This window comes from Buteo buteo, chromosome Z (genome assembly GCF_964188355.1).
Source record: "Buteo buteo chromosome Z, bButBut1.hap1.1, whole genome shotgun sequence".
Taxonomy (NCBI): domain Eukaryota; kingdom Metazoa; phylum Chordata; class Aves; order Accipitriformes; family Accipitridae; genus Buteo; species Buteo buteo.
Genome location: NC_134204.1, coordinates 19,821,805 through 19,849,719, shown reverse-complemented (window position 1 = coordinate 19,849,719; position 27,915 = coordinate 19,821,805). Strand labels below are relative to the sequence as shown.

Here is a 27,915-nt window from a genome sequence, read left to right as displayed (position 1 = left end):
TACCTTATAACATCAGCAATAGCTTATGTTGCAGACTATAAGCAAATCATGCAATGGTCAGGTCATTTGAGATTCCACCTTATTAACGCAAAGTATGACAATCTGTTAACTTAAACTTCCTGAACATATTCACATACTCTGCATTTACAAATTTGGGCTCCACTAAATGTATTTCTTGCGTGTCCCACTCCTCCAACACCATGGTGCTCAGTCCTCTTCAGAAACTGTCCTGGTTCTCTCCCACGTTGTCTGCTGTGGTGAAAAATAAGTCAGTGTAAGTGAAAAGTAAGTTAGTATAGTCTAAATACTGTGTGGCTGCACAGCCTACCAGTAAGTGGCAGCTATTGGCTCCTGAGTGCTTACTGCTCTTGCTAGCTCCTGTAGCTCCTGACTAGAGCTGACCTTGGTTTTGGTTTTGGGGTTTGTTTGGGTTTGGTGGGTTTTTTTTGGAAATGCGGTTACCTACACCCAGTACTGATCTGAAAATGCGCTCTACTAGAGCCTCACTGCAGGCAGCCAAGCACAGACGAGCTGTCCAGCCTGCCTGCTGGCAGGCTGAGGAGCTGGGAGGTTGCTGTGCCTCCTGGAGCACAGCGTTGCTCCCTCTGGGATGGCGTGCAGACTCGCAGGGTGGTGAAAGCTGTGAGGTTGCTCAGTTTCTTTATACCTGTGCAGTACCAGAAACAGTATGTGTGAAAAATGGACTCCAGCAGGAAGCTGTGTGTTGTCATTCTAATAATGATAAATAGCTTTGTGAATTAGTATTTTTCTAACAGCTGCTAAATGAAAAGTATTTAAGAATGGCCACAGCAGATCAGACCAAAGGCCTCTGTAACTGTCTTGGTTTCAGCTGGGATAGAGTTAATTTTCTTTCTAGTACCTGGTGTAGTGTTATGTTTTGGGTTCTGTATGAGAAGAATGTTGATAACACTGATGTCTTCAGCTGTTGCTAAGTAGTGTTTATACCAAGTCAAGGATTTTTCAGCTTTTCATGCCCAGCCAGCAAGAAGGCTGGAGGGGCACAAGAAGCTGAGAGGGCACACAGTCAGGGCAGCTGACCCAAACTGGCCAAAGGTGTATTCCATGCCATGTGACGTCATGCCCAGTATATAAGCTGGGGGGAGTGGGGTTGGGGGGAATCGCCACTCGGCAACTAACTGGGCATTGGTCAGCGAGTGGTGAGCGGTTGCATTGTGCATCACTTGTTTCATGGTGGGTTGACCCTGGCTGGATGCCAGGTGCCCACCAAAGCCCCTTTATCACTCCCCTCCTCAGCTGGACAGGGGAGAGAAAATGTAACGAAAGACTTGTGGGTCGAGATAAGGACAGGGAGAGATCACTTACCAATTACTATCATGGGCAAAACAGACTTGAGGAAATTAGCTTAATTTATTGCCAATCAAATCAGAGTAGGGGGTAATGAGAAAGAAAAAACAAATCTTAAAAACACCTTCCCCCTTACCACTCCCTTTTTCCCAGGCTCAACTCCACTCCTGATTTTTCTCTACCTCCTCCCCCACAGCGGTGCAGGTGGATGGGGAGTGGGGGTTACAATCAGTTCATCACATGTTGTCTCTGCTGCTCCTTCCTCCTCAGGGGAAGGACTCCTCACTCTTCCTCTACCCCAGCGTGGGGTCCCTCCCACGGGAGACAGTCCTCCATGAACTTCTCCAACATGAGTCCTTCCCACGGGCTGCAGTTCTTCATGAACTGCTCCAGCGTGGTCCCCCACAGGGTCACAAGTCCTGCCAGCAAACCTGCTCCACGGGCTCCTCGCTCCATGGGGGCCACAGGTCCTGCCAGGAACCTGCTCCAGCGCAGGCTTCCCACGGGGTCACAGCCTCCTTTGGGCATCCACCTGCTCCAGTGTGGGGTCCTCTCTGGGCTGCAGGTGGATATCTGCTCCACTGTGGACCTCCATGGGCTGCAGGGGGACAGCCTGCCTCACCGTGGTCTTCACCACAGGCTGCAGAGGAATCTCAGTTCCAGCACCTGGAGCATCTCCTCCCCCTCCTTCTTCACTGACCTGGGGGTCTGCAGGGTTGTTTCTCTCACATATTCCCCCTCCTCTCTCCAGCTGCAGTTGCTGTTGTGCAGCTTCTTAAATAATGTTATCCCAGAGGCACTACCACTATCGCTGATGGCCTTAGCATTGGCCAGCGGCAGGTCTGTCTTGGAGCCGGCTGGCATTGGCTCTGTCGGACATCGGGGAAGCTTCTAGCAGCTTCTCACAGAAGCCACCCCTGTAGCACTGCCGGCTACCAAAACTTTGCCATGCAAACCCAATACTTTTATTATTATTATTATTATTGTCACTTTATTATTGTTATTATCATCACTATTATTTTCTTCCTTGCTGTTCTCCTAAACTGTTCTTATCTCAATCCACAAGTTTTACTTTTTTTCCTGATTCTGTCCCCCATCCCACTGGGTTTGGGGGAAGCAACTGAGCGGCTGCGTGGTGGTTAGTTGCTGGCAGGGGTTAAACCACGACAGTAATGCAGTGCCCTCTCCTAGATGGGGGCCAGAAGCAGGTACCTAGGTAAGAATAGGTTGGATGTGCATTGGTACTGCTGTAGGGTACTCTTACATCCTCTACCGGTTGTGGGTAAGGGTCTTCTGAGCCAGATGCAATGTTGTTTCAAAGCCCTCCCAAACTGATTGATTTCTTTACTACAAAGCTATCCTGTCTGTCCTTGGACTTTGGTAATTGTATGCATTTTGTAATAAAAAACCCTCAACAGTCTTGCTTGTTTTGAACCTGCCATTAGCTTCCCTATTTGGCACTCCTTGTTCCAGTGTTGAGAGAGAGTGAGCAGGCAGACCCGTTTCCTCTCATTGTGCAACCTGGGATTTTATATTTTGTCTGCTAAGAGTCATACCCTTCTTCGCTAGTCCTCATTCAAAGGGCCTTTCTGTACCATTGGTTATTATTATTGTTGTTATGTACCTGCATGTTTCTGGCAAGTTAGTGTAATATTTGCTTGCGCTAACCTGTGTTATTTTTGGTCTGCATTAGCTACTGTGAAGAATGTTCTCTATGTTCTGCTTATGTAATTGATGGTTACTTGCAATTTGCAGGGCCAAAAACTTACAGTTTTAGTTCAACAACAGATTCCAGTGCAGCTGCAAATCTTGATAAATCTGTTCTTAAGGTGAGTATCTTCTTTAGGTAAAACAACTTTGGTTTTCATAGTACTCTTATCTGGGTAAACATTTCTTCAGATCTTCAGTATTATGTTATGCAGGTAAACTACATTCATGTATTAGACATTGAATGTCTTGAGCTTGATATGTTTGGGATTTTGAGTGTGCTTTAAGAAATAGGGGTAAACTAACAGGGCAGGAGAATATATTTTTTGCAGGACTACTAAGAGTTATGTTTGGGCTTCTACTGTATATATGGATGATTATTACTGTCAAAGGAAGAATACAGATTTTATACAACAACCTCAGTAGCAACCAAAGCTTGGTTCATGCTTTAGAAGTGTTAAAAATACAAAAATTATTATTTTACTGAAATTATATTTTAAGGCAGATAAGGAGAGTGTCACAGATTGTGTCTTGATGATCAAATTATTCTATACCAGTTCTTGTAAGCAAAGGAGAAAGGTCTTGTTCTTTCGGTAGAATTTTTTTTTTATTTCCTTACAATATTTTCCTTGAAATACTAAATTTCCTTGAAGATGTAAATGGCCTTCTCCATAATAAGGAATGAACTCTTCTATTTCAAGTAAAGTGTATAGCCTGCAAAAGTAAAAATAAAAAGTGTACCTTTTTTAAGAAATGTTTACAGCACTTATGGAAAGCTGGAAAAGTTGGGATTTGACTAGCAGAGAGGTTTCTGCGTTCTTATTTCCTTAGCTATGAGGACATTGATATGTCATAAAAATTTGTAATATTTTGCTTTGTATTAACTAATTTTCTCTGTGCAGGTAATGATAAATGGTAATTTGGAGAAAAGGATTATTGATGTAATCAATGACCATAAAAACCAAAATGATGACAAAGGAATGATTTCCAGAAGACTTACTGCTAAGAAACTACAGGTAGATTTTTAAAGTGCTGTTTTCCAACCATCGTTTATTTACAAGCCAGTGTAGCATGCTTTCCAGTAGTTAATGATTAGTCAGTAGAATCAACAAGTATGCTTATTAGGAAAGATAACGTCTTTGAGTTCAGTAACTGAAGTTGGAGTGTTCAGATGGGATAGAGGAATGGAACTTAATCTGCATGTTTTATATTTCCTATGTTTTTCATTCAGTATGCCTGGAAAATTGTTGGTTTATCTTTCTAACTAAGAAATACATTATGTATAGAGGCTGGAATGTAGATTTATTTATACATATGCATCATTACAATAAAAATATTATAAGCTCAGGCAAAACAGGATTTTCTGCTCAGCCTTCTGATACAGTAATTTATGCTGTTTACCTCCATTTAATGCCAGTTATCTGATATGTGGGAAATGGCAGTTTACAAGCCTATATTAGATTGCTAGATTAAATCCTAATATTATATTACTTTTATTTTTAGGATGTATATATGGCTTTACAAAGGTTCTCTTTTAAGACTGACCACATTGAAGAAGCAATGAAAAATACACTTCTGTACGGTGGTGATCTTCACTCTGCTCTTGATTGGCTTTGTTTAAACCTTCCTGATGGTGAGTATGGTGACAGAGAATTGACTGCAGTTTTTAACTGAAGAGTAATAGGACCTGGTCTGGCATGGGAATGCTTCATAGTAGTAATTAAATATATTGTTTCACTAAGACCGGTAGTCATCACAGTGTTCCTTTCCTAGATGTGCTGCTGATTCGTTCTGGGATATTTTTTAGTGTATAAAGTCTTATAGACCTCTTGTTCCTACTCATAGAGTTTTATGGAAGTCCAGCATGCAAATGATGACTTATCTAAATGATAAAGCCTGATTTTATTTCAGGCATGCAGTTTCTGTTTTATGTTCTTCTAGTTGGCTCCTAATACGCTTTACAAGATTTTCAGTAATTATTATTGACATATTCTGTGACATGGGTTTTTTATTTTGAAGATGCCTTGCCTGAAGGTTTTAGCCAGCAGTTTGAAGAACAGCAACAGAAGCCTAGAGCAAAATTTTGTTCTCCTGTGTCACAATGTGAACCTCCACCTCACTCAGTAGATAACAAAAAGAAAGAAAATGGCCCTGAAACTAAGGTAATCTGAGAAATTAATTTGTGTTTACTGGGGGGAAGAGAGGATGACGTTTTCTAAAATACAGAATTCGCATTGACTTCCAATGCTGATATGAAAAACTTCTGAAAATATGGTGTACTTAATAATTGTCACCCATGCTATTTTAACTTCAGTGGAAGTTAAACTTCATTTGAAGATAACATTTTTTTCACGCAAAGTCTAGAAAGCTCTTCATAGTTTGCTTTTGTGGTAAAGCATAGCTTAATTTTCTCCTGAAATGGGTTCATTCTGTTTATTTACAGGTGGCATTCTTTACATACTTTTGTGGGTTTTAAGTATACCTGTGTACTTGCACCATTTTGATTTCTGTGTTTATTGAATCTTAAGCATAGAAATAGAAAAGATTTCATGTGAAAGTGTGGGGGTTTTTTTCTTATAGCAGTTAAATTCTTTAAGTGTTGAGATCTGTGTAAGTATATTGTGAGACGTTTACCTGGTTGAAGTTTGCTCCACGTTTTTTTTATTTATGTCATATAACTTAGTTTATATATAAAATCTTAAGCAATAGTTCCTAAGTACTGACAGAGAAAAGCATTGGTGTTTTCACTTACTGTTATCATTACTTTTAGTTTTCATTATTCTTCCTAGGAGATGAATGGGGGGAAGGAGAAAGAAGTGAGTATGAAGGAATGGATTTTGCGATATGCTGAGCAACAAAGTGATGAAGAGAAGAATGAGTCTGTGAAAGAGTCAGATGAAGAAAAGTTTGACCCAGTAAGACAGAATAACACTTCATGAAAGTCTTTCAAAAACTGATATGTCTGGTACATCTGCAAGTGGTGGATCTATTTGTTAAAAATTGGGGATTGAATACTTTTTTTACATCTTCTATTTTTACATTTGCAGGCTACAGAAGGGGAAATGTGTTGAAACTTCTCCTTTCCTAAGTTGCTTTTCTTTTTTTTTTTTTTTTTTTTTTTGTACTGGGCTCACAATACTGAATGCATTGTGCTGGAAAAGAAAAATTCTTGAAACACATCTTGGTGAGATTAGGAAAGTGACTACCAAATTCTGAGAAGTTTTGACTGTTAGTTATGTAAAAACTTTAGTTGTTCCTCCTTTGTGTAAGCTTGGTATAAAGGACAATCCTCCCCCCCCACTTTTTTATTATGAAGTTCATTAAAAGTGACAAGCATACAATATTCAACTTGTATTTAATAATTCTGTTTGAAATAGAATGAGAGGTATGTACATCTGGCTGCCAAGCTTTCAGAAGAAAAAGACCAAGCAAGCATCTCCAAGCAAGACAAAGACAAGCAAGGCCAGAAGGTAGCACAGGAGAAAATAAGAAGAATTCAGCAAGGTAGAGCTATGAAAATTACCTGTGTTTTATTTTGTGGCCTGCGTATTTGTTAGGCAAGTAAGTCTCTGAGTAAGGTTGAATTTATTTCATTATCTTTTATGCTGCTGTGTGAATTGCAGTCTTTCCTGAATCTACCCTTTCCATGTGGGTCAAATTCTAAAAAATAACATTTTACTATTTCTAGTTTTGGGTGGTCAGTATGAATTAATATAGTTGATCTTTTCTTTTTAAAGAATAAATGCTCAGCAGTTGGTGGGTGTAAGTTGTATTCTCTCTCTGACAGAAATGGCAATACTTGAAGAACATCCGGTATTTAATCCGGCAATAAAGATTTCAAACCAACAGCAAAATGAGAAGAAAAAACCTCCCTTACCTCAGCCTCAAGAAACCACTTTGAATTTGAGCGTGCTTGAAAAACCAGATGGTGCTGCAAAGGAAGACAAAGGTGTGTTGGAAATGGTTCAGTACAAGCTTGAAGTGTACCACAAATTTCCAGTATTCTTGTTTTTCTAGGTTGCATTGCATTGCAATGCTGAGTCATCAAGCTCTGATTGTGGGAAAGGCAGGTGGACTACCTCACTGACCAAGCTGACTTTAAAGGATCTGTATTTGTTTTAGCAGATGATGTTGAAAGCTATTTTTGCCATACTGTCATGTCTAAAATTTCAGGGTTTTTTTAATTGTAGGGCTAGTTACTGTTTCCATTGTCACCCTGTCATCTTTTAAAACTATTTTCATTGCAAATCTTCAAACTCTTACATTATTTTCTAATAACCAAACTTTAGTGAAAGTTCTAAAATTATTGGGTGATCAAAGATGTCATTAACTTCCAGCTAGATACTTTTGTGGTTAAAGCAGGAATTTTGTCATGTGTCAGTACCAGTATTTCTCCAAAACATTTCAGAAAATACATTTGAAGAAAAGCTAAAAACATTCTTGGCTATCAGAGGAATGTAAAATAAATTTTAGGAGACTTAAAATGTGTCTTTCTGCTCTTGTAGTGAAAAAGAAAGAACCGCTAGATATAAGAAATTTTGATTATAGTGCTCGAAGCTGGACCGGTAAATCTCCAAAACAATTTTTGATTGACTGGTGCAGGAAGAATTTTCCCAAGAGCCCAAATCCTGCTTTTGAAAAGGTTCCAGTTGGAAAATATTGGAAATGTAGGTATGTATTTCCTGTAAACTTTACATTTTTCTTTTGGTTCATTTAAAAATAAAAATGCTGGCTACTGCTGTCTTGTCACGTTGATCCAGATATATATGAATAGAGTGCATTTAACTCAAACTCTCTTCTTTTTGAGTCCATTAGGGAGGTATGTCATTCTGGATAGCTCTGCAAAAGTAATGCTTAGACTGGACACTATTCTAGTGAATGACCCCATAAAGAAGGGGTTAGTTTTTAATTCTGTACTGCTGAATTAAAGATTTTGAAGCGAATCTGAGATAATTGTCCAAATCTAACTTCCACTATTCCCATTTGAAGTAATATATTAAATGATAGGTTTTAAGCATATGAAAACCAAAACCCCTTTGGTGATTGTTTGAAATAAAGTGGAAGTTAAAAATTTCTGTGAAAGTTGCCATAAGTTTGTAACCAAAACAGTGCAGTATCAGTGTTTTTAAATTTCTTTTAGAAAACGAGTCTATAATAGAGCGGTATAAAGTAGAATATTATCATGTACAAATAAAATAGACATGGCATTACACATGAGTAATGTTTCTTGAAGGAACCAAGTAAAAGAACCTGTCATCTTGCTCATGTTAAAGCTACTAATATACTGTCCCCCTAAGACTATGAGAAATTTGACTGCTGGTCTGACTGGCATATATCTGTTAAACAGATGTTTGCATGTCAGTAGATTATTAACTGTCATCTCAATCTATACTAAGTAGTTACAAGCACACAAATACTTAGTCCTTCTTCCAAAGCAACTAACCTTAATGGTGATCTCTATGTGTATCAATACTTCTGCTTTGAAGAAAATGAAGACATTTGTTAAGAGAAAAAAAATAATTGCAAATTCACTGCTGCAATCTGCTTCTGCTGCTGAAAATTTTCTGCTATTCAATTAAACTTTATCAGTTGTTTCCATTTACAGAATATTATTGAGTAACATTAAGTTTACTTACCTTAGTTCCTCTATTTGAATTTCACTCTTATGTTTTAAACAAAAATGTTAATAGGTGTGCTGTTTATGTAGGTAATGAATTTTAAGAATGCTTGTATGAATTTGTCTTTAAGGGTCAGGATTACCAAATCGTCAGATGATGTAATGGCAATGTGTCCTACAATTGTAACAGAAGATAGTATGCAAGCGCAACATCTAGCTGCTACTTTGGCACTCTATCATTTAACCAAAGGGCAGGTAAGATTTTCACCAATATTACTGTTCTTAGCCTGGAATCTGCCTCTGCAATTGTTTGTCATAATATCTGTAGTTAAATTCTAAAAAGAGTTTAATGAAGTGTTTCCCATTAAATTCTTTGCTTGTATTATATGTTCATTTACTTTTATGTACAATCATGCATATGTGTTGCAGCATACAGGGAGGACATTTTTTGATAGTAAAACTGTTCTTTCAGTGTTGTAAAGAACACAAGCCAGTTGAAAATAAAAAGTGTATTGATGATGTTTATATTACTGTTTTCATAGTTTCTGTGTTTAGAAATAGCTCCCTAATTCATGTTTTGCCACTCAAGTTCATTTAAATATAAAATGTTAGTGATGCTACTAAGTAGTACATAAAGTAATTTTTTTCTGCTTTTTTCCACCTGAAGTCAGTTCATCAGTTACTGCCTCCTACCTACCGAGATGTCTGGCTGGAATGGAGGGATATTGAAAAGAAAAAGGAAGAAGAAAACAAGATAGAAACCAACAAACCTCGTGATAACTTTATTGCTAGATTATTAAACAAACTCAAACAGCAACAACAGATACAGTCTGAAAACCAACCAAAAGTATCTGAGGGTCCTGAAGATTCCTGGGAAAATTTAGTTTCTGATGAGGAGTTCAGCAATCTCTCCCTTGAGACCTCAGACACAGATGATTTGGAACCTTCAAGGATTTTGTTCAAAAAGCTGCAAAGTTCCTCCAGATACCAGAGGCTTCTGAAAGAGAGACAGGAGTTACCTGTGTTTAAGCACAGATACTCGATTGTAGAAACTCTTAAAAAACATCGAGTAGTTGTTGTGGCTGGTGAAACAGGCAGTGGGAAGAGTACCCAGGTGCCCCACTTTCTGTTAGAAGACTTGTTGCTAGATGAAGGGTCAAATAAATGTAATGTTGTTTGCACACAGCCCCGAAGAATCTCAGCAGTGAGTTTGGCAACCAGGGTTTGTGAAGAGCTAGGCTGCGAATCAGGACCAGGAGGAAAAGTAAGATGTGTCTGAATTCCTTTTTCTAGTCTTAATCAAATACAGGGTGCTGAATTGTTGGTACAAAGTGAAAACAGTATTTCTTACACAACCAAATAATTAGATGCTATTTTCTCTTGAAAAGGGCTTCTTGCTGTGCCAGCTGTTTCTTTCCAAATTGTCATCTGTGAACCTCTGGGTATCCATATATGGTTTCTAAAATCTTTAGAGGGTGATGAAGAGCAAGAGTGTTTCATAATGAGGATGGTCAAACATAAGAGCAAATTGCCCGGAGACTCTGGCATCTCTATCATTAGGGATGGAGAACTCCCCCAAATAAGGCTCTGAGCAATACAGTCTGGCCTTGAGTGAGGCCCTGCTTTGCGAGGGGGCCCCTTCCAACATAAGTTATTTTGTTACCTGAAGAAACCCAAGGTCTGTATGTTTCATAGTGGTCTATTAGTGCAAAAATAATTTTGTTTGAGGACTGCAAAGAACCCTGAAAAGAACACTTGAGTTTACCAGCTCTTTGCTGCTCTGGAGAAACTTAGTAGTAGATTTCAGTGTATTTTCCCTTTCTTAACAAAGGGAAGTGTGTGTATGAAAAAAAAGGTAGGTAGTAATTCACCATACTATTTAATTAGCAATTTCTGCAGTGTCTGAATCTAACAATGGTTAAATTTCACTAAATTTTGAATATTCTAGCTCGTATACTATTTTAAATTATTCCTATATTTTCAGTATCTCTTTTTTTTTTTTTTTTTTAAAGAATTCCCTGTGTGGATATCAGATTCGTATGGAATCAAGAACAGGAGAAGCCACCAGGCTACTGTACTGTACAACAGGTGTCCTGCTTCGGAAACTTCAAGAAGATGGTCTTCTTTCAAGTATATCTCATGTTATTGTAGATGAGGTTATCAGCTCTTACTATTCTGCAGAAACTATAGTTATTCTGGGCCTTGACTTGTACTAAAGCCTTACTATAGATATGTTTTTCTAACTCTAGGTACATGAAAGAAGTGTCCAGTCTGATTTCCTCCTAGTTATTCTGAAGGAGATCTTGCATAAGCGTTCAGACCTGCATCTGATTTTAATGAGTGCTACTGTAGACAGTGAGAAGTTTTCCAGCTATTTCTCACACTGTCCCATTTTAAGGATCTCAGGGAGGAGTTACCCTGTTGAGGTAGGAAAATGTTTCTTTGATTGTGCAAGACCCTTTATATGCACGTACACAGTGATTGCCTGGTTAGTGTCTTTAGGAAATACAACTATATCACTTCTTTCTTACCAAAAAAAAAAGCTTACAAGTCCTTGAAATACACATTTTCCTTTTTGAAAATACAAAATAGCTTCAGTGCTTTGAAGTACAGGGTTGTACTATTTTTTCTGATGGATTTATTATTGGTTAAAATCAGTCCATCAGTGACACATTGATTTTTCTTTATTCAACCTAGGTAGAAAGGAAAGTATTAAAGAATTCCCCCCAGCCCTGTCATGGTTTAACCCCAGCCAGCATCTAACCAACATGCAGCTGCTCACTCACTTCCCCCTTACCCAGTGGGATGGGGGAGAAAAGTGGGGAAAAGTAAAACTTGTAAGTTGAGATAAGAACAGTTTAATAGAACAGAAATGAAGAAAGTAATAATAAAATGACAGTAGTAATAATAAAAGAATTGGAATATACAAAACAAGTGATGCACAATCCAATTGCTCACCACTCACCAACCGATGCCCAGTTAGTTCCCAAGCAGCGATCCCCCCTGAGGCCAGCTCCCCCCAGTTTATATACTAAGACATGAATCACATGGTATAGAATACCCTTTTGGCCAGTTTGGGTCAGCTGTCCTGACTGTGTGCACTCCAGCTTCTTGTGCCCTCACAGCTTCTTGTGCCCCCCCCCCAGCCTTCATTCTGGCTGGGCGTGAGAAGCTGAAAAATCCTTGACTTAGCATACACACTACTTAACACACTGATATCTTCAGTTGTTGGTATCAACTTTATTCTCACACTAAATCCAAAACATAACACTGTACCAGCTTCTAGAAAGAAAATTAACTCTATCCTAGCTGAAACCAGGACAACTGCCTGTGCAACTTTGTCATTACACTCTTATGTATGCTTCTCATGCACGTTATGTAGGCTGTGGTAAAGGTAATGTTAGTGATCATGCACAGAGACCATTAACAAACTGGTAGCAGCTCTAAGATTAGGTTTTCAAAAATGATAAGAAAGACTAAGTTGAAATTTGCAAGATCTATTACAACATTAAAAGAGGGCATTCCCTGTTCAGCTTATATACAAAGCTTTAAAAAAGGGAAAAAGGTGCTGATTAGTTTTTGACATGCCTGTATTTCTTCTGTGAATTTTCACTAAAGATTTTCCATGTTGAAGATGTAATTGAAGCAACTGGCTATGTTCTGGAGAAAGACTCAGAATATTGTCAGAAGTTCTTGGAGGAGGAGGAGGAGGAAGTAAGAATAAATGTTACTGGCAAAGGAGGAAGCACTACAAAGTATCAGGTAAAATAGGCATTTCTAGTTTTGGCTTGGAAATTTTGATTATTTTTTTATTATTTTATCATTTTACATCCTGTTATTAAATGCAATTGGATTGTATAATACCAAATTTCTTTCAGGTGATAAAAAACAATGGCACTGCTACAGTGAAAACCAAGTATTTATTAATGCTACACCCTTATGTTTGTTCCTCTAACTCCTTTATAGCTGCCTTGATTTTGTTATATTTGACATTGAGTTCTCTTGTACAGATTCCCAGCTCTAGATCTGTAAGGAGCAGCAGGGGAAAGCATTTAAGTATTTTCTCCCAAAGAATTCTCTGAAGTAGTGAACCTAAGAACAGAAGAGGCAAGGCCATATCCTTATCCTTCTAGGCTGAAAAATTCCCAAGATCCTCCAAATTGGCATGCTGAATGAGATGATTTACATGAGATTATTGCATAGAGCTTTGTGGTTTAACAGGCTATGGTTAATCCCGTAGGTAGTCTTCATTGACAGCTGTATGTGCTTTTGAATCAAAATTCTTGAAACAGAGTATATGAATGCCATCTGACTTCAGGTAACTTAGGCTGTTCATCTAGACTGTATATATTTTGGGTAGTTACCTGTCTGCTCTGGCTTGCTCTGTCAAAATCTGTAGGACCATTTAGCTTGGTGTGATCAAACACAGATACATATGTTGAAAAACATGATCTCATGTGCTCTGCTGATTTTTTTTTTTCCTCTAGCATGGTAGTTACCCCATACATTACAAGAGCATCCTTCAGTTGAAGCCCAAGTGCTCTTCTGAGTGCTGCTCCATCTTTGTAGTTTATTTCTATTGAGCCTTCAGCACAGAAGGATATGTAGTGGCAAGCTTCTTTAAGTGCATTGATTAACAATTAAATCATTTACCCTAGTGCCACTTAACATAGAAGACTTATGCTAAGTATGTATCTGTAAGATGTTTGTAAACAATTCAAATGTCTGTATGTTCTGCTAACTCTCCCTCCCCCTTTCCTCCTGCTCCAAAGCACTGCAAGAGTTGCCACCTAATTCACTCTTAACTTTCATTGCAACTGTTAGTTCAGAAGGGTGAGGGAGAGGAGAAAGGCGAGACTGGTTTCTTATACTCCCAAATATGAGTTTTGAAAGAAGAGTAGCCACCCTGCTTAACCCATTTTGAATTGATACCAATTGGATGCCAGATATGGACCTGGGAACTGTTTCCATTTGTAAAACAGACTGTACAGTACTGCTTGCACAGACTTAAAAAAAAAAAGGTAAAAATTCATCTGGGATGTCGTTTAACAGTAGTAGATACCTATACGTAGGTTATGTAGGTGGCTGTGATTTAATCTAACTCACACTGATTTTGGTGGGAAGTTAGTCAATTAAATGTCTTTCACCTCAATCTCTGTTTTAGGAAACCTACACTAAGTGAATGACAAACTGACCTTCTGTTCTCTTACCTTCTTCTAAAACACTGAGAATACTATTTTTTTCCTGCTCTTCTCTTTTAGGAGTATGTCCCAATCCAGTCTGGATCTGGTATTGATTTGGCTCCTTACTATGCAAAGTATAGCAGTCGTACACAGCAGGCTATCTTCTATATGAATCCTTACAAGATCAACCTTGAACTTATTTTGGAGTTGCTTGCATACTTAGGTACCGTCTACTTCTTAAGAAGTTTATATGCTTGGGGCTGTCCTTTGGACTTATTTTTCCAGTGCTTTCTACTGATAATGAAGTACTTGACTTCATTCTTATATGAACCATCCTAAAAAGCATTTACCACAGGGCCCAAAAGTAGTTCTTGTTCTCAAATGAAACTGTTTGTAAATGCATGTTTGTTTTAACTACGTGCCTGTGCTGTAACTTTCCAGATAGAAGTCCTCAGTTCAAGAACATTGAGGGTGCTGTGCTGATCTTTTTACCAGGCCTTGCCCATATCCAACAGCTGTATGATCTCATTTCAACTGACAGAAGATTTAACTTGCGTGACAGGTAGTGCAGATATTTTCTTTAACAATAATAGTTTAACTTAGTGAATATGTTTGGGTTTTAAGGTCTCCTATTCTTGAAAAGGGAAACAGAGTTATACCTCTGAGCTATTTTTGCTACAAATGGACTTTTATTATCTAAAAATGACACAAGCAAAAATTAAAGGTGCTTAGGAATGGTACAGTAATAATTTTTTTCTTCTGATGTTATTTTTCAACAAACTTACTTAACCACAAAGCACTTGACTACTTCTTTTCCACTTCTTAGGTTAAGGAAGCAGCCGTATCTGGGATATAGTTTTCTGTGGCTTACTCTTTGCAAGGAGGTAACTACTTCCTGAGAAGAGATCCAGAGACAGTAATCTACTAAGAGAAATGGCATAGGGTTGTAGTGACAGATAGTTTTGACACTTATTTTGTGGGTAACTAAAAGTTAGCAACAAAATGGCATAAAAAGAACATTTGCAGTCAAATTCTAAAGATTCAGAGATGGACTGAGATGTCAAGGTCTATAAGAGAAGGAAAGTACAAATCTCTGTGGCTGTCTCATCTCTGAAGGCCTTTATTACTCAGGCTGAAAGTTGCATGTGTTTATAGTTCTGTACAAAGTTTCAGTAATGGTCCTTGTCTTGGAAGCACGATGTAAAGAACTCGAGTTCATGGACACCTAGTTCCCTTTTTGCTAGGCTATTGATCTAAATGAACTTAGAGTTCTGCAGTAGTAGTATTTTTCCTGTGTTATTACCAAACAGGAGAACAGCCCTAGGAACTAATGGTGCTATCCTTTCTTGGTATTGTAATAAAACACTGAAGCAGATTTTCATACCTAATCATGCAGAGTTTTACACTTTCAAGTGTCCGTTCTAGTTGCTTTCTCCAAACTGTTGTCATCGTTCTGGTCTAATTTTTTTACAGTATCTTAATTTCGTAAGTGTATACTGATTAGTGTAATTTCTTCTAGGCACAGGTTGATAGCTTTGCATTCTGTTCTGTCAACTCAAGATCAAGCAGCTGCATTTACAATACCTCCCCTTGGTATCAGAAAGGTATGATATAGTCAGAAAGGCAAAGTTCACCACTGAAAGGAGAAGCTTTCTGGGTGTGCACTCTGTAATTTTTTTAAATCAAATACAGAATTACACAACAAGTATTTGTTCTTGGAATTTTCTCGCTGCAAAGAAACAATTCTTCTAATTTGGTGTTCTGTAACAGATAGAAGCTAGCATGCTGTGAAAACCTGGAAGTAATCAGACAAATTTTTAAACCTAATGTTTTTCTAAGAGCTTCTTTAATTGTTGATTTCCTGTATTTTAACTGCTGTTAACTAGTAACTATAGCTTTTATCTAGGAAAATAGTATTTTACTTACTGCCAAACTATTTAATTAAAAGTTGACCAATTTAGGCAGGTACTAGCTAGTAATTTTGATGGATTATAAAACAAAAAGTGAATACAAAATTCTCACTTAACTTTTGATTCCTCAGTAATTGGGTAAGACTGAACCATTTTCCAAGTTGTGTAGCTTTTAATGCTCTGACAGATTATTTAAGGAAACATTTCTGGGTAAAAAACCTTAACCCAACTTATTCTATAATATTGATTAAAAGGATGAAAACTGTTAGACAGCAATTCCATAATTCTTGTATTTGTTATGTGAACTTCTTTTCAGATCGTTTTGGCAACCAATATAGCAGAGACAGGTATTACAATACCAGATGTTGTCTTTGTAATTGATACTGGGAGAACAAAAGAAAATAGGTGAGTTTGATTTTCATAAATCATACTGTGATTACTGTAAATATTTGGAGGTTAGTACTGCAAGAATTTTGTAGTATCCTCATTAAACTACAGTTCTGGACAAAAAAGTGTGCTGAGCTCATTGAACAGCTTGTAGTTTAGGTACAAGTTTGAGATGAATCTTTGAATTTTCAAATGGTGTGAAGGTCAACAAGGGGAGTTATTCATAGATACAGACAATCATGATTAAGTACTGGTTTAAAAAACATATCCTTTTTATACTGTCTCAATTCTTAGCAGTTATTTTTTTGTGCATTTTAAATGTGAAAAGCCCTACAGAATATGTTAGAACAATTCTGGATTGCCAGGGAGAAGAAGTAATACAATAGCTCTTTCATTTTCCAATTTTTACACTTTCATTAGTGAGTTGTATCCAAGGTTCTGTGATGTACAGTTTCCCCCAGCTATGCTTAGTTTTCAAAACTAAATATAATATTTTCAGATAAATACTATTTAGATACCAGCATACTGATACTATATCTAAGTTAAGTATACATAAAAATTCTAGGTCTGAAATCTGAATGGGCACTTGCTTTACAATTTTTAAGGTATCACGAAAGTAGTCAGATGAGTTCCCTGGAGGAGACCTTTGTTAGTAAAGCTAGTGCTCTGCAGCGACAAGGAAGAGCTGGGCGTGTTAGGGATGGATTCTGCTTCCGAATGTACACAAGAGACAGGTACTGTAAACTTAGCAAGACTTTGTAAATTGCATAAATATCTTTGTCTTTTTTTCTGTGCAAAACCAAGAATTCTTGTTGAAATTCATTTTAATTATTGCAAACTGGAAAGATTAAACTGTAAAAAAAAAAACAAAAAAAAAACACCAGACAATTTGAATATCATATGACTAAAATGTTACAACAGCCTTTTTGTTTCACAATTTTAAAAAAGTTAATTTCATTCTTAGTACCTGTAATGTAAGTGCTTTGAAAAAAATCTTCATAATTAAAGGATAAGTGCAGCTGTAAGGAATTGTAGATGATCAGTTTTTAACGACATCTACTGCCCTGCATCAAATATACACAAACCTTACTTCCTGAGCTCTTAATTTTTTGATCAGACAGATCTGTAGCTTTCTGAAGTGGTATCTCTATGGATAAGAGATGGAGAAAATATCAAATTATACAACACTGCAGAATTAGTTTCTGTTACTGCAGCGGAATAGCTTTTTTCCTGCTTGTCTGAAAGTCTGAAGCAACTTTCAGCTGAGAAACAGTTAAGGTAAAAGTATTTTTAAATAACCAATGAAGTGTGCATTTTAGCCACATGCAAGGCTTTCAGTTTTAGAGATATGCAATTTAAGAATTTGAAATGTTTTGAAAATCGGGGTCTTAACTGCCTTTCCCTCTCTTTCACTAAAACTCTTGCTTTCCAAGCTACCACATATGCCTTAATTCAAACAATGAACAGTTTACCCACACATTAAAGTAAGTGCCACTGCCCACCTTGCCCCTTTAAAAAAGAACACCTGCAAAGAATGAGCATATAAAACCTGAGTCTGTAAGTTGAGTTCAAAGATTAAATTGAGTATCTGTGATTCTATGTTTTTATAATATTGCAGGTTTGAAAGCTTCATGGAATACTCTGTTCCAGAAATATTGCGTGTGCCTTTGGAGGAATTATGCCTTCATATTATGGTATGGTTTTGGTTTTAGAATAACTGACCTTGTTAACTGAAAATATTACATGTGCCTTTGGAGGAATTACACCTTTATCTTATTGTTTGGGTTTCGTTTTGGAATTACTGACCTTGTTACCTAAAAAGGTGTCCTAGGGCTTGCTAGGACAGCCCTAATCCAGTATAAGTAGTGGGACTTCTCCCACCAGGGCAGGAGGGAACCCAGTACCTGTACGTTGGAAAATCCAGAGCATGGTGTTGAATAAGAATAGCATACTATGCTATTCCAGTTCACCTCAGAGTGCCAATTCAAGCTTAGTTAAATAGCTTTCAAACTAATTTCTGCTTAAGGAAGCAATTCCATTCCCCCTCTCTCCATCCTGAGTGAGTAGGATATGCATGGGGAAACTAGCAACCTGGCAAAATAGTGCCAGGTTGAACTGCATCTCATCAGGTTTCAGAGTCTCCTGCTCATCTGTGACCATTGATAACAGGCTCCTCTGATCAGTGGTTGTGCCTTATGAAGTCCTTCTGAACAGTGAAGTTTTGTTAACCTAATGTGGGGTGCATCTGTGTTCTGAGAACCAAGAGGCTGGTTTAAAGGAGAGGGAATCTGGGCTTTTGATTGCAAGAACAGCTTTCCAGTTTCCTTTGTAGCTACTATAAAAGTTTGTTACAATAAATTTTTATATTGAAATATATTCCCATTTACTCCACAGAAATGCAATCTTGGCTCTCCTGAAGATTTCCTTTCCAGAGCATTAGACCCACCACAGCAGCAAGTAATTGGTAATGCAATGAACCTGTTGAGGAAGATTGGGGCTTGTCTGTTAAATGAGCCCAAGCTGACTCCATTGGGCCAGCACCTTGCAGCCCTTCCTGTCAATGTAAAGATTGGCAAAATGCTTATATTTGGTGCTATATTCGGCTGCTTGGATCCTGTGGTGAGTAAAAAGAAATATTATATCTAAATTAAAAAAAAAAAAAAAAGAAATGGTTGACACTTTACAATTAATCTGATTTCTTGCAACATGGTATTTTGAAAGGATGGTGCAAGAAGTTAAAATGTTTATTTTAGGGTGAGGGCACCTGGACATCATGGAGGGGAACAATCTAAGTATTCTTTTCAGTTGGACTCGATGGTCTTAAAGGTCTTTTCCAACCTAAATGATTCTATGATTCTAAACTCCTAGGTACTATTCACAAGGGGATAGTCAGATTTGGTCTCCCATTCTGTCACGATCTCAGGGAGTATGACACGTAAATAAAAAACCCTCTTACATGTGGGTTAGATCAATCTGGATTACCCCACAGTTTGTGGGTCAAGAACATGCTGATGTAAAGTTATTGCAAATTAATTGACATGGTAACTTATTATATGAAGGCTTGCATAGTTTACACTTTCACCTAATCCATTTAATTTACTGCAAATCAGGAGGAAGCATGGGTATGTTAGTTGCTGCAAACTGGAAGTTAAAATCCTTTGTTCTCTCAATATCTCCTGTTAATGTAGTATAATCTAAAGCAATTGTTTAATCTGACCTTCACTGTATTGTATCTGGTATTGCTCTGTCATTTGACAAACCATTTCATGTGAGTTTCAGGATTTAATATTTTTTTATCAGTGTATATAAGGCATTATGTCTTTAATAAAGCAATGTCTTTAATATAGGTAAGTTCTGAATTCTATGTAGAAATTCTTATGGTGATAAGTTTTTCTTGAGACAGTAGAAGATAAAATAAAGTATCATTAAATATTACTGTAAAAGAAAACTTAAAGGTATTTGTATGGTAAACCTGTAAGCTTATAATAAAATACTCCTAAGTCATGTGTACTTTACTAATTGCAGGCAACTCTGGCTGCTGTTATGACAGAAAAATCCCCATTTACTACGCCAATTGGTCGAAAAGATGAAGCAGATCTTGCAAAATCATCTCTAGCAATGGCAGTTTCAGACCATATAACAATCTACAATGCTTATCTGGGGTAAATGATAATTCTGCTGTGCTTATAGCTGGATGCAGATAACACTTAAGTAATGCAGTTCTGTAAAGAATCCTTAAGAATCTTCTCTTGAATTGCTTGGACCTGAAGTTTTTCTCTTCAGAATAACAATAGATTGCCAAATACTGTAACACAAAATAAGAGCTTTCTTAGTACCTTATCCTTTAATTCTTTTTAACTGTGCTTGCACACATACAGATGTGTACTCAGTCTGTTTATCCTAGTGTTTAAAGTATTTTGTTTGTGATATGTTGACCTGAATATTTTGTATTTGAGAAAGTACGAATGTATATATTATAGAATGACATACATATTTTTTTCTTTTTAGGATATTAGCACTAAGTCTTAAAAACCACACCTGAATTTTGTTTCAACTGTCAAGACAGAAGTGTGTAATTTTTGAGATATAATTACCTTGTATTTTTGTTAGTATCTGTCAGTTTTATATTACAGGCATGTTCTCTGGAGTGCTCTTAGACCAGCAGCGTTCATCTTCATTAATGCCACTTACTTACAGTTTTCAGTAGAGAATGCTGAACAAAGCACAGTATTGCCTTTTACCTTACTACCACTTTCATATTGTCATACTCTTGATGTGATTCTTTTTGCTGTAATAAGACAGGTTTTTTTCCTTAGGTGGAAACGGGCTCGACAAGAAGGGGGGTATCGTGCTGAAATGACTTATTGCAGAAGAAATTTCCTTAATAGGACTTCACTGTTAACTCTGGAGGTAAACCAAACAATTATGCTGTGCACTCAAAAGTTATTTGTTAAAATTTCCCTCTGAAAATGTCATGCCCTTTTAAAGAGGTGATATCTCACAGTTACTATTTATACAAGACAAAAACAAGTGGAATGTTAGGGACTGATGAAATACACACCCTCAGTCAAGGTAGCTGTGTCTGCATTTGAGTTTTAATATGCACATTTTGTTGGTATATATCTTTGCAGTCACTGCCACTGGAGAAGCTAGTCCTTACTTCCACCAGAGATTCAAAACTTATGAATTAAAATACTTACATTGTGTTGTTCTTGATATTGAAGAACAGGTCTGTTAACAGTTAGTTTGAAAGATGAGCCACAAACTTAGGTAAATGGCCTCTCATTTTTGGTGAGAAAATGTTTTAATTGGTCTTTCCTATTTAAGTTTGGGTGACTGAGCTCTTCTAAGCAGAAGTGGGTCCTTGATGCAAATGTATCTTTTTATTTTTACTACAGGTGAGAGATTTAGTATTTGTAGTATATATAGTACCATATGTCTAACCCTATATTCCAGGTGATGTTTTTCTCATAGAAACAGCCACTATTCCAAAGTGGTTGCAGAAAATACAAGTGTGTTCCTACTGAGAGATTTTTCCCGTGGAGAGCATGAATATTTGGGACGGAGTGTTATTGCCTGCTGATGGGGTGAAGTATATACCTTTTTAAATTCAGAGTTTTACTAATACCTTACTAATTTCAGGATGTGAAGCAAGAACTCATAAGGGTGGTCAGAGCAGCAGGCTTCACTGCACCTATAACGCAATGTGGATGGGATGGAAATGGAGCCACACAATCCCTTTCTCTCCATGAAATAGCTCTTCTTAAAGCTGTGTTGACTGCAGGGCTGTATGACAACGTAGGAAAAATAATGTATACAAAGTCTGTGGATATTACAGAGAAGCTGGCTTGTATGGTAGAAACAGCTCAGGGTAAAGCACAAGTGCATCCCTCCTCTGTAAATCGAGACTTGCAGACATACGGATGGCTCCTTTACCAGGAGAAGGTAAGTGAAAATAGTGAATGTAGCTGATAGTTTGTGTAAAGGTGGAGTTATGCCTCCAATATTAAACAACATACACCAGTGTAAAGTATATCTGAATGTTTTGTTCATCTTAAGAGTCTTTAATATCTGATGATCCTGAAGTCCATAAAAATGAGACAACTGAGGGCTGAAGAAAAAGTTAAGGCTGAACATCATGAACAAATCTGTTCATGGTGAAACTGGTAGCTATAAATGAAAGTACCTTTCTATATGTCCTTTAACTCGGTAGTGTCATTGACTTTTTTAATACAGTGCTGTTGATTTTAATATGATCACTTTGATCAGTAATATGTAGTAGTAATACTTCAAAATGTGCTTTTTCTGTTTTACTGTTCGAAGCGGACTCTAAGGTTTTGAAAGTTGGTACAGGCCTTGCATATCCCAAATAATAACTTAAAATGAAATAGCCAATTCTGTAATTGACTGCTGAACTTCCTAAGTGAATTGCCTTTTTTTTTTCCCTGTTGCTTTCTTCCCCCTCACAACTGAAAATTTTGTCAGTTATTTGCTGAATTCAAGTGTTTATATTTAACTACGCTTTTAGTACACCACCACCTTGACAGCAGTTGTTTAATGGCCAACTTGACTGTAGAGGAGCAGGATATTATGTTAGATAATGCATATGAAATTATAGTATTTTGGGGAGAGCTGAAAATATTTCCTGCTCCCAAGAACCTTGTAGTGTAAGGGCAAGACAGTAGCTGAGGTAGGTAAATTATTCCATGAACCTGGGAGCAAAGCAAGCCTATACTTCTGTGTGAAGATGCACTCTTTTTGTTTCCTTTCCTCCCACTACAACTCCTGCCCATCCTATTCCATCTTTATCTGTGAGAGGCTCCAAAGCCAGAAGTAGCATATGCTGAGCCCCATAGTTTACTCTGTGTATGTGTCTACATTTGTGCCCACATTTATGCACGTATGCATGTGAATATGTGGATATAGATAGACTGACAAACTGGCTGCTGCTAAGAAGAATGTATAACGGAAGATTTTTGTCTGCCTTTCACTTCAGTAGGTTTATTAATTTTGGTGTCTCTTCTCGGAACAGCACTAGGCTAACATTATCTTTCTGTTTGAATGTTAACAAGAAAATTGTGGCATTAGCTGATTTCCTGGTAGCGTATAAGGCTGTCACTTACTTAGAGGTGATGTATTTTATATGGTCTAGGGTGGACAAATGGCTATTCATTGCTCTGTGTACAATGACTTGTGTTGATTGGATCTTAAAAGGAAAAAAGTGTATTTCTTGCTCTTAAAAGTAACAATCAAATTTGGTGTTACAGGTTTTATGTGGTTTAGGTTTTTTTGTTGTTGCTTTTAATGCTTGTGTTTGTTTCTGTACAGGTGAGGTACACTAAGGTATATTTGAGAGAGACTACTTTAATATCCCCCTTTCCCATTTTGCTTTTTGGTGGGGATATAGAAGTCCAGCATCGGCAGCGCCTCCTGACAGTTGATGGCTGGATCCATTTTCAGGTGTGTTGGAGTGGTAACTACCTTTTGTGGTTCCATGGGCTTTTGTATTACACAGTTGATGTACAAGCTTAATTCAGAACACTGTATACGTGGGATGAAGACGGGAGAAGAAGGAAGGAGACAATTGAAGGAAATGATGGGAAATTTTATACACATGTAATGAAATCTTAGCAAATCACACTCAAAAGAATAGGCTTGTAATATGTGACTTAAAAGAAATCAGTTCCCTCTCTCTTCATAAAGAAAACTGGTGTTCTTTCAGAAAAGGTACTGGAAATGGATATAGACTAAACCTTGTTTTATAGAGCTGGTACTGAAAGCAAATGAGTGTGCTGTTTTATATTACACTTTCCTACAATCTTATGATCATCTAAGTACATATTTGTCTTTAAAATACTATTTATTTTGCTTTATAGCCCAAACAGAACTATTTGGGGGAAAAAAAAACAAATAGAAAATACCTGTTTGCTTCAGTTTTGGGTCTTTGGGGTTTTTTTTTGTTGTTTTGTTTTTTTGTTTCTAGGTGAAAAAGTTTTATTTGGGAATGGGAAAACTGAGTACACTTTCTTAGTGCATTTTTGCAGACAAAATTAAAACAGGTGACATGCCAAAATCCTCTGTAAATTCTTTTAAATGGCAAACACTGGCTTTTCCTAGCCTGCCAGCTACTTGGTTACAATTTTCTGTGCTCCTGTGGGCCCTGTGTTACACTCAAGGAAGGCTATAAGCTACAAAACATTTTGGTTCTTTGCACTCTGATGCAAGCAAGCAACCATCTAATTGAATTCACTGGTTATCATTAATATGGAATTTTAAAAAGCAGCTCCCTTGTGGGTTTGTTGGAGAATTTTTTATGGTCCCTGGGTGGCTACAGGTTGTGTGGTTGCTGGGCCAATTACATCTTGTAGTGTATTTCAGAATTTCTATTTTTCTACTGAGATTCTAAGCAGAATATGTTGCATTTTGTGCTTTTTCCATAATAGCTACTTATTGTACTACAGCTAATATCTAAATGAAATAAATACTGGTATAGGGAGGGAGGGATAAAATGAAAGCATCCTGGAAAACACTTCAGCTTTAAATATCCAAACTCCTAGTGAGATTTAGGAGAGGTTTGTGATTGCTTTCTCAGGAGGCCAGGCAGACCTTCTGGGAGAGAATTGTGTAGATATTTTATTGCAGGTATAAATGAATTTGTACTTTTATACCTTGGAAAAAAGCAATTAGAGTAAGTAGGGTAGTGGTAAATTAATAATTTTACCATATGCTGGTTGTTCATGATATGTGTGGGAGCATATTCTGAGTTACCCTTCTGAGCTGCTCTTTAGGGTGTGATGCTACAAACAACAGGTGCTTAAAGATAAGAAGGCATAATGTAAGCCCAGTCATTTCCTGAGTACACTATCCATATGCTTAAAATTATGTATATGGATCATGTTTGCAGGAATCTTCTATTTATATGTAAGGTAATCTTTTAATCTATATTTTGGTATAAAATGTCTGAGTAATGCAAATATTTGTCTTCCCCATTCTCTATAGGCTCCTGTAAAGATAGCAGTAATTTTCAAACAGCTGAGAGTTCTCATTGAGTCTGTTTTAAAGAAGAAGCTTGAAAATCCTAAAATGTCACTTGAAGGTAACTTTCTTACAGCATTGCTGACATTACTATTTGATAAATGAACCTTGTGGCAAATCTGAGGAAGCATTAGTACACTGCATCCTCACCCAATAGGCTTAGTGTGACTTGAATATTGTTCCATTATCTTGAGAGACATCCAAAAAGTTGTGACTAATACCACATATATTATGTGGCTCACCCCAGATGGATGAAGATCTGCACAACTGCTGTTCTAAAGATATCCCTGATAACAGCATTGAAGGTAGGGGTAGTAATGGTGAGGTATGCATCTCAAAAGAGAAGTAAGATTGTGTGATGAACCTCAGGCATGGATGAATTTTAAGTGTTGGACAAGTTGTCTCACAGTTTAGGTTAATGATGGGGAACAGCATGTTGGCCCCCAAAGCAAGGGATAGAGGAGCACAATTTAAACTTTGAACACTGGATGTTCAGAAGAATATTGTAGGTGGGGAGGGAGAAAGGGAGTTCCTGTATGCTGACATATCTGTAGTTAACCCATCACTTTCTCAGTCTCTTTTGTGAAATACTGAAATGGTCACAACCAACTCACTGAGTAATTTTATAAACTTTTTAGTGATGTACTGTGGACATACTGTGTGCCCTTTTGCTTCACAAATGGGAATCACTTGTCTTGCTTTAGAGTTTGGCATAGCCTAAAACATTAAGATATTGAGTTGCTGAGAGCTAGACTTGCCTTCTGCTTTTCTTGAATTTTGGAAGTCAATTTTCAAGCTCACTGTATGTTTGTTTTCTTTCCTAGATGACAAGGTCTTACACATCATCAAAGAACTGATAAAAACAGAGAATGGTAACTGAAACCAGGAATCAGTAATAAACCAGAGTTTCAGTAATGGCAGGGGAAATATGCACTCCAGCATTAACTGAAAGTATTTAAATGCTTAGTGTGGTTGATGGCAGCCATGATGTGGAAAGACTGCATGATTTTGCATAAAATTTGCCTTTCTCTATGTCATTTTTAAAGATGAACATTGAATATGTTTAGCCTTTACAATATATTTGGTGCCATTTGTCTGACTGTATGGGTGATGGATGGAAGCAGTTTCTTTCCAATATAAATATGGCTGTGGCCAATGCATCTTGTTTGTTTGTTTGTTTGTTTAATGTACTAATCATACCATCACTGGTGGTGCAGACTGTAGTATTGATTAAAGATTAGGTCCTGAATCTCAGTTGAGTAGACAAGTGTTTCTTATGTGGGTTTCCTAAGTGGTAATTTCTTTTGTTGTTACTCTATGAATTTACAGTAATAAAGCAATACAATCATACAGATATCTTCATTTTCCTGTATGGTTTACATTAAGAAGATACTTTATATAAGAAGATATGAACTGCTGTGAACAGGTGCTTAGCGAGACAAGTGTACTTACCAGCAGCCTCTCCCATCCTGTGCCTCTTCTCACACTTGTTCCTCCCTGTTCACCCTGATCCTTGTCTCTCCCTGCTCCTGTGGTAAGTTTTGCTGTCCCTTTCATATGTTAAGCTTTGCACAGTCCTGCAAGCCCCTTCACATGATGATCATGTTTTTCCCCCTTTATTGATCAAAGCTGAGGTTGACCCTCTTCAAGGCTATACCAGAGCAAGTTCCTTTAAATGGCTCATCAGTCAGTGGCTGAAGCCTTCTGCTCTTCATTGTTCTCTTACCACTTGCTCACAATGTTGATGTTGTCTGTGTGTTCCTTTTGTTTCTTATTTCTTTTATACTGAATTTTCCTTACCCAGATAACTTAATGGACTGGATGCTCTTACATTCTACCTATCCACACCATTTACAATTAAGAAGTGAAATTTCAGATCACCAACTCAGCTTTCAAGAGTGAGGAATATTGGGGGGGAGTGGGTTGCCATTAAACAGTTGCAGTCAAGTAGGAGCTCTGCATGTACAGGCAGAGGCACAGTGTGGAAGATAACTTTTTTAATCTGAAAAACAGATTTCATACAGCAGCTGTTAATAGTGTACAGAAAGGAGACTGAAGAAGATGCATGAAAATGCAAAATACATGGAGCTATCCAGTTAGATTATCATAGCGGAACTGGTACTGCTGCACTAAGAGTGACATAAGGTGAAGGTAAACCAGCTTGTGTATGTTACCCTACACGCAATTCTGGAAGAGGCAAGTTCTAATAATAGATTGCTAAGAACTCTGAGGGAAAAGTGATGACATCCATTACCCTTTTTATGAATTGTCATAAACTAGTGGTAGCCTTAGTTTCCTAGAGGAGCTGGGAAGTGTTGGGTTTTTTTAAATTCCAAAGTATGCAACATTTATGCAAGGAAGCATTTAAACAAGATAAAGATTTAACTAAGACCTCTATTCTCAGACATGTTCTCCTTTCACAGCAAAAGCACAGAAATAAAAACCTGCAAACTACATTCCAAATTAAAAAATCTGTACCCTGAACAATTTCCTAGATTTTGTTCTATTTCAGGTCTTTGATTTGGATCCTTTGGAAACGTGAATTAGAAATACATTTTAGTAATTCAAAAACTAACATGCTCATGTTTATTTTAGATTTGAATTTCACATATCAGTTGTTGGTTTTAAATGGCTAAAGCCTAGTGCAAGTGTTAAACGAGGGAGAACTCAAGGACAATTCACTGTGATGAATGGAGAGGTTTTGTAGGTAGGGTAATGTTGAAATTCAGAGGTATTCTTTGTGTTCCTCTAGTGTGTCCTGCTTTGTAATCTTTTAAAGAAATAGCTTCTTTCAGTTGTAATAAATAGGAAATTGCACACTCCTGAGCGAGCAACTGTTTTCTGCGAAACATGAAACAGGTCATGTTGTGCTGTACAGAAAAGCATAGTTATCTTAAAAACAAACAAAAATCGAAGACTGCAGTGGCTTTGTGTTCCTGCAGTGTATGTCAGCAACTTTTGTGCCTGTGTTCTTTTGGGTGGATGAACTTTCTCTTTTGTTCTATTTATTTAATAAATACTTCTGCTAACACCTTTGTGTCACTTTTCTCAAAGCACTTGTCAGACACAAGGCCAGTATCAATGGCTCTTTCTTACTGTAATCACAACAGGGCTTTTCGGGGTGTACTTTTCCTAAAGGCAGCATGTCCTACTGGTCTCTGTATCCTCTCCTTGGAGAGGATTTCCTGCTCCTGCCATTCAAGCTGCAGAATTCCCAGCTCCTCCTCTCTTCTGCTGGTGGGGTTGTGAA

At 37.4% G+C, this 27,915-nt stretch overlaps 1 protein-coding gene across 1 annotated transcript in view; it reads left to right on the top strand.

The window, feature by feature from the left end:
• The window catches only part of DHX29 (DExH-box helicase 29), a 28,556-nt gene extending 860 nt beyond the window's left edge, over positions 1-27,696 (top strand). Inside the window, exons 2-27 of the mRNA XM_075021567.1 lie at positions 3,082-3,155; positions 3,936-4,049; positions 4,537-4,666; positions 5,053-5,195; positions 5,823-5,948; positions 6,411-6,537; positions 6,821-6,982; positions 7,539-7,704; positions 8,782-8,905; positions 9,318-9,914; positions 10,663-10,806; positions 10,900-11,076; positions 12,269-12,412; positions 13,912-14,056; positions 14,275-14,395; positions 15,353-15,437; positions 16,060-16,148; positions 16,736-16,864; positions 17,749-17,824; positions 18,525-18,749; positions 19,656-19,792; positions 20,447-20,540; positions 21,273-21,575; positions 22,959-23,090; positions 24,630-24,726; positions 25,490-27,696. Of these exons, the coding sequence (XP_074877668.1) occupies positions 3,082-3,155; positions 3,936-4,049; positions 4,537-4,666; positions 5,053-5,195; positions 5,823-5,948; positions 6,411-6,537; positions 6,821-6,982; positions 7,539-7,704; positions 8,782-8,905; positions 9,318-9,914; positions 10,663-10,806; positions 10,900-11,076; positions 12,269-12,412; positions 13,912-14,056; positions 14,275-14,395; positions 15,353-15,437; positions 16,060-16,148; positions 16,736-16,864; positions 17,749-17,824; positions 18,525-18,749; positions 19,656-19,792; positions 20,447-20,540; positions 21,273-21,575; positions 22,959-23,090; positions 24,630-24,726; positions 25,490-25,545 (3,917 nt within the window). The 3' untranslated portion in view covers positions 25,546-27,696. The remainder of the gene's footprint in view (positions 1-3,081; positions 3,156-3,935; positions 4,050-4,536; positions 4,667-5,052; positions 5,196-5,822; positions 5,949-6,410; positions 6,538-6,820; positions 6,983-7,538; positions 7,705-8,781; positions 8,906-9,317; positions 9,915-10,662; positions 10,807-10,899; positions 11,077-12,268; positions 12,413-13,911; positions 14,057-14,274; positions 14,396-15,352; positions 15,438-16,059; positions 16,149-16,735; positions 16,865-17,748; positions 17,825-18,524; positions 18,750-19,655; positions 19,793-20,446; positions 20,541-21,272; positions 21,576-22,958; positions 23,091-24,629; positions 24,727-25,489) is intronic.
• The last annotated feature ends 219 nt before the right edge of the window (positions 27,697-27,915 follow it).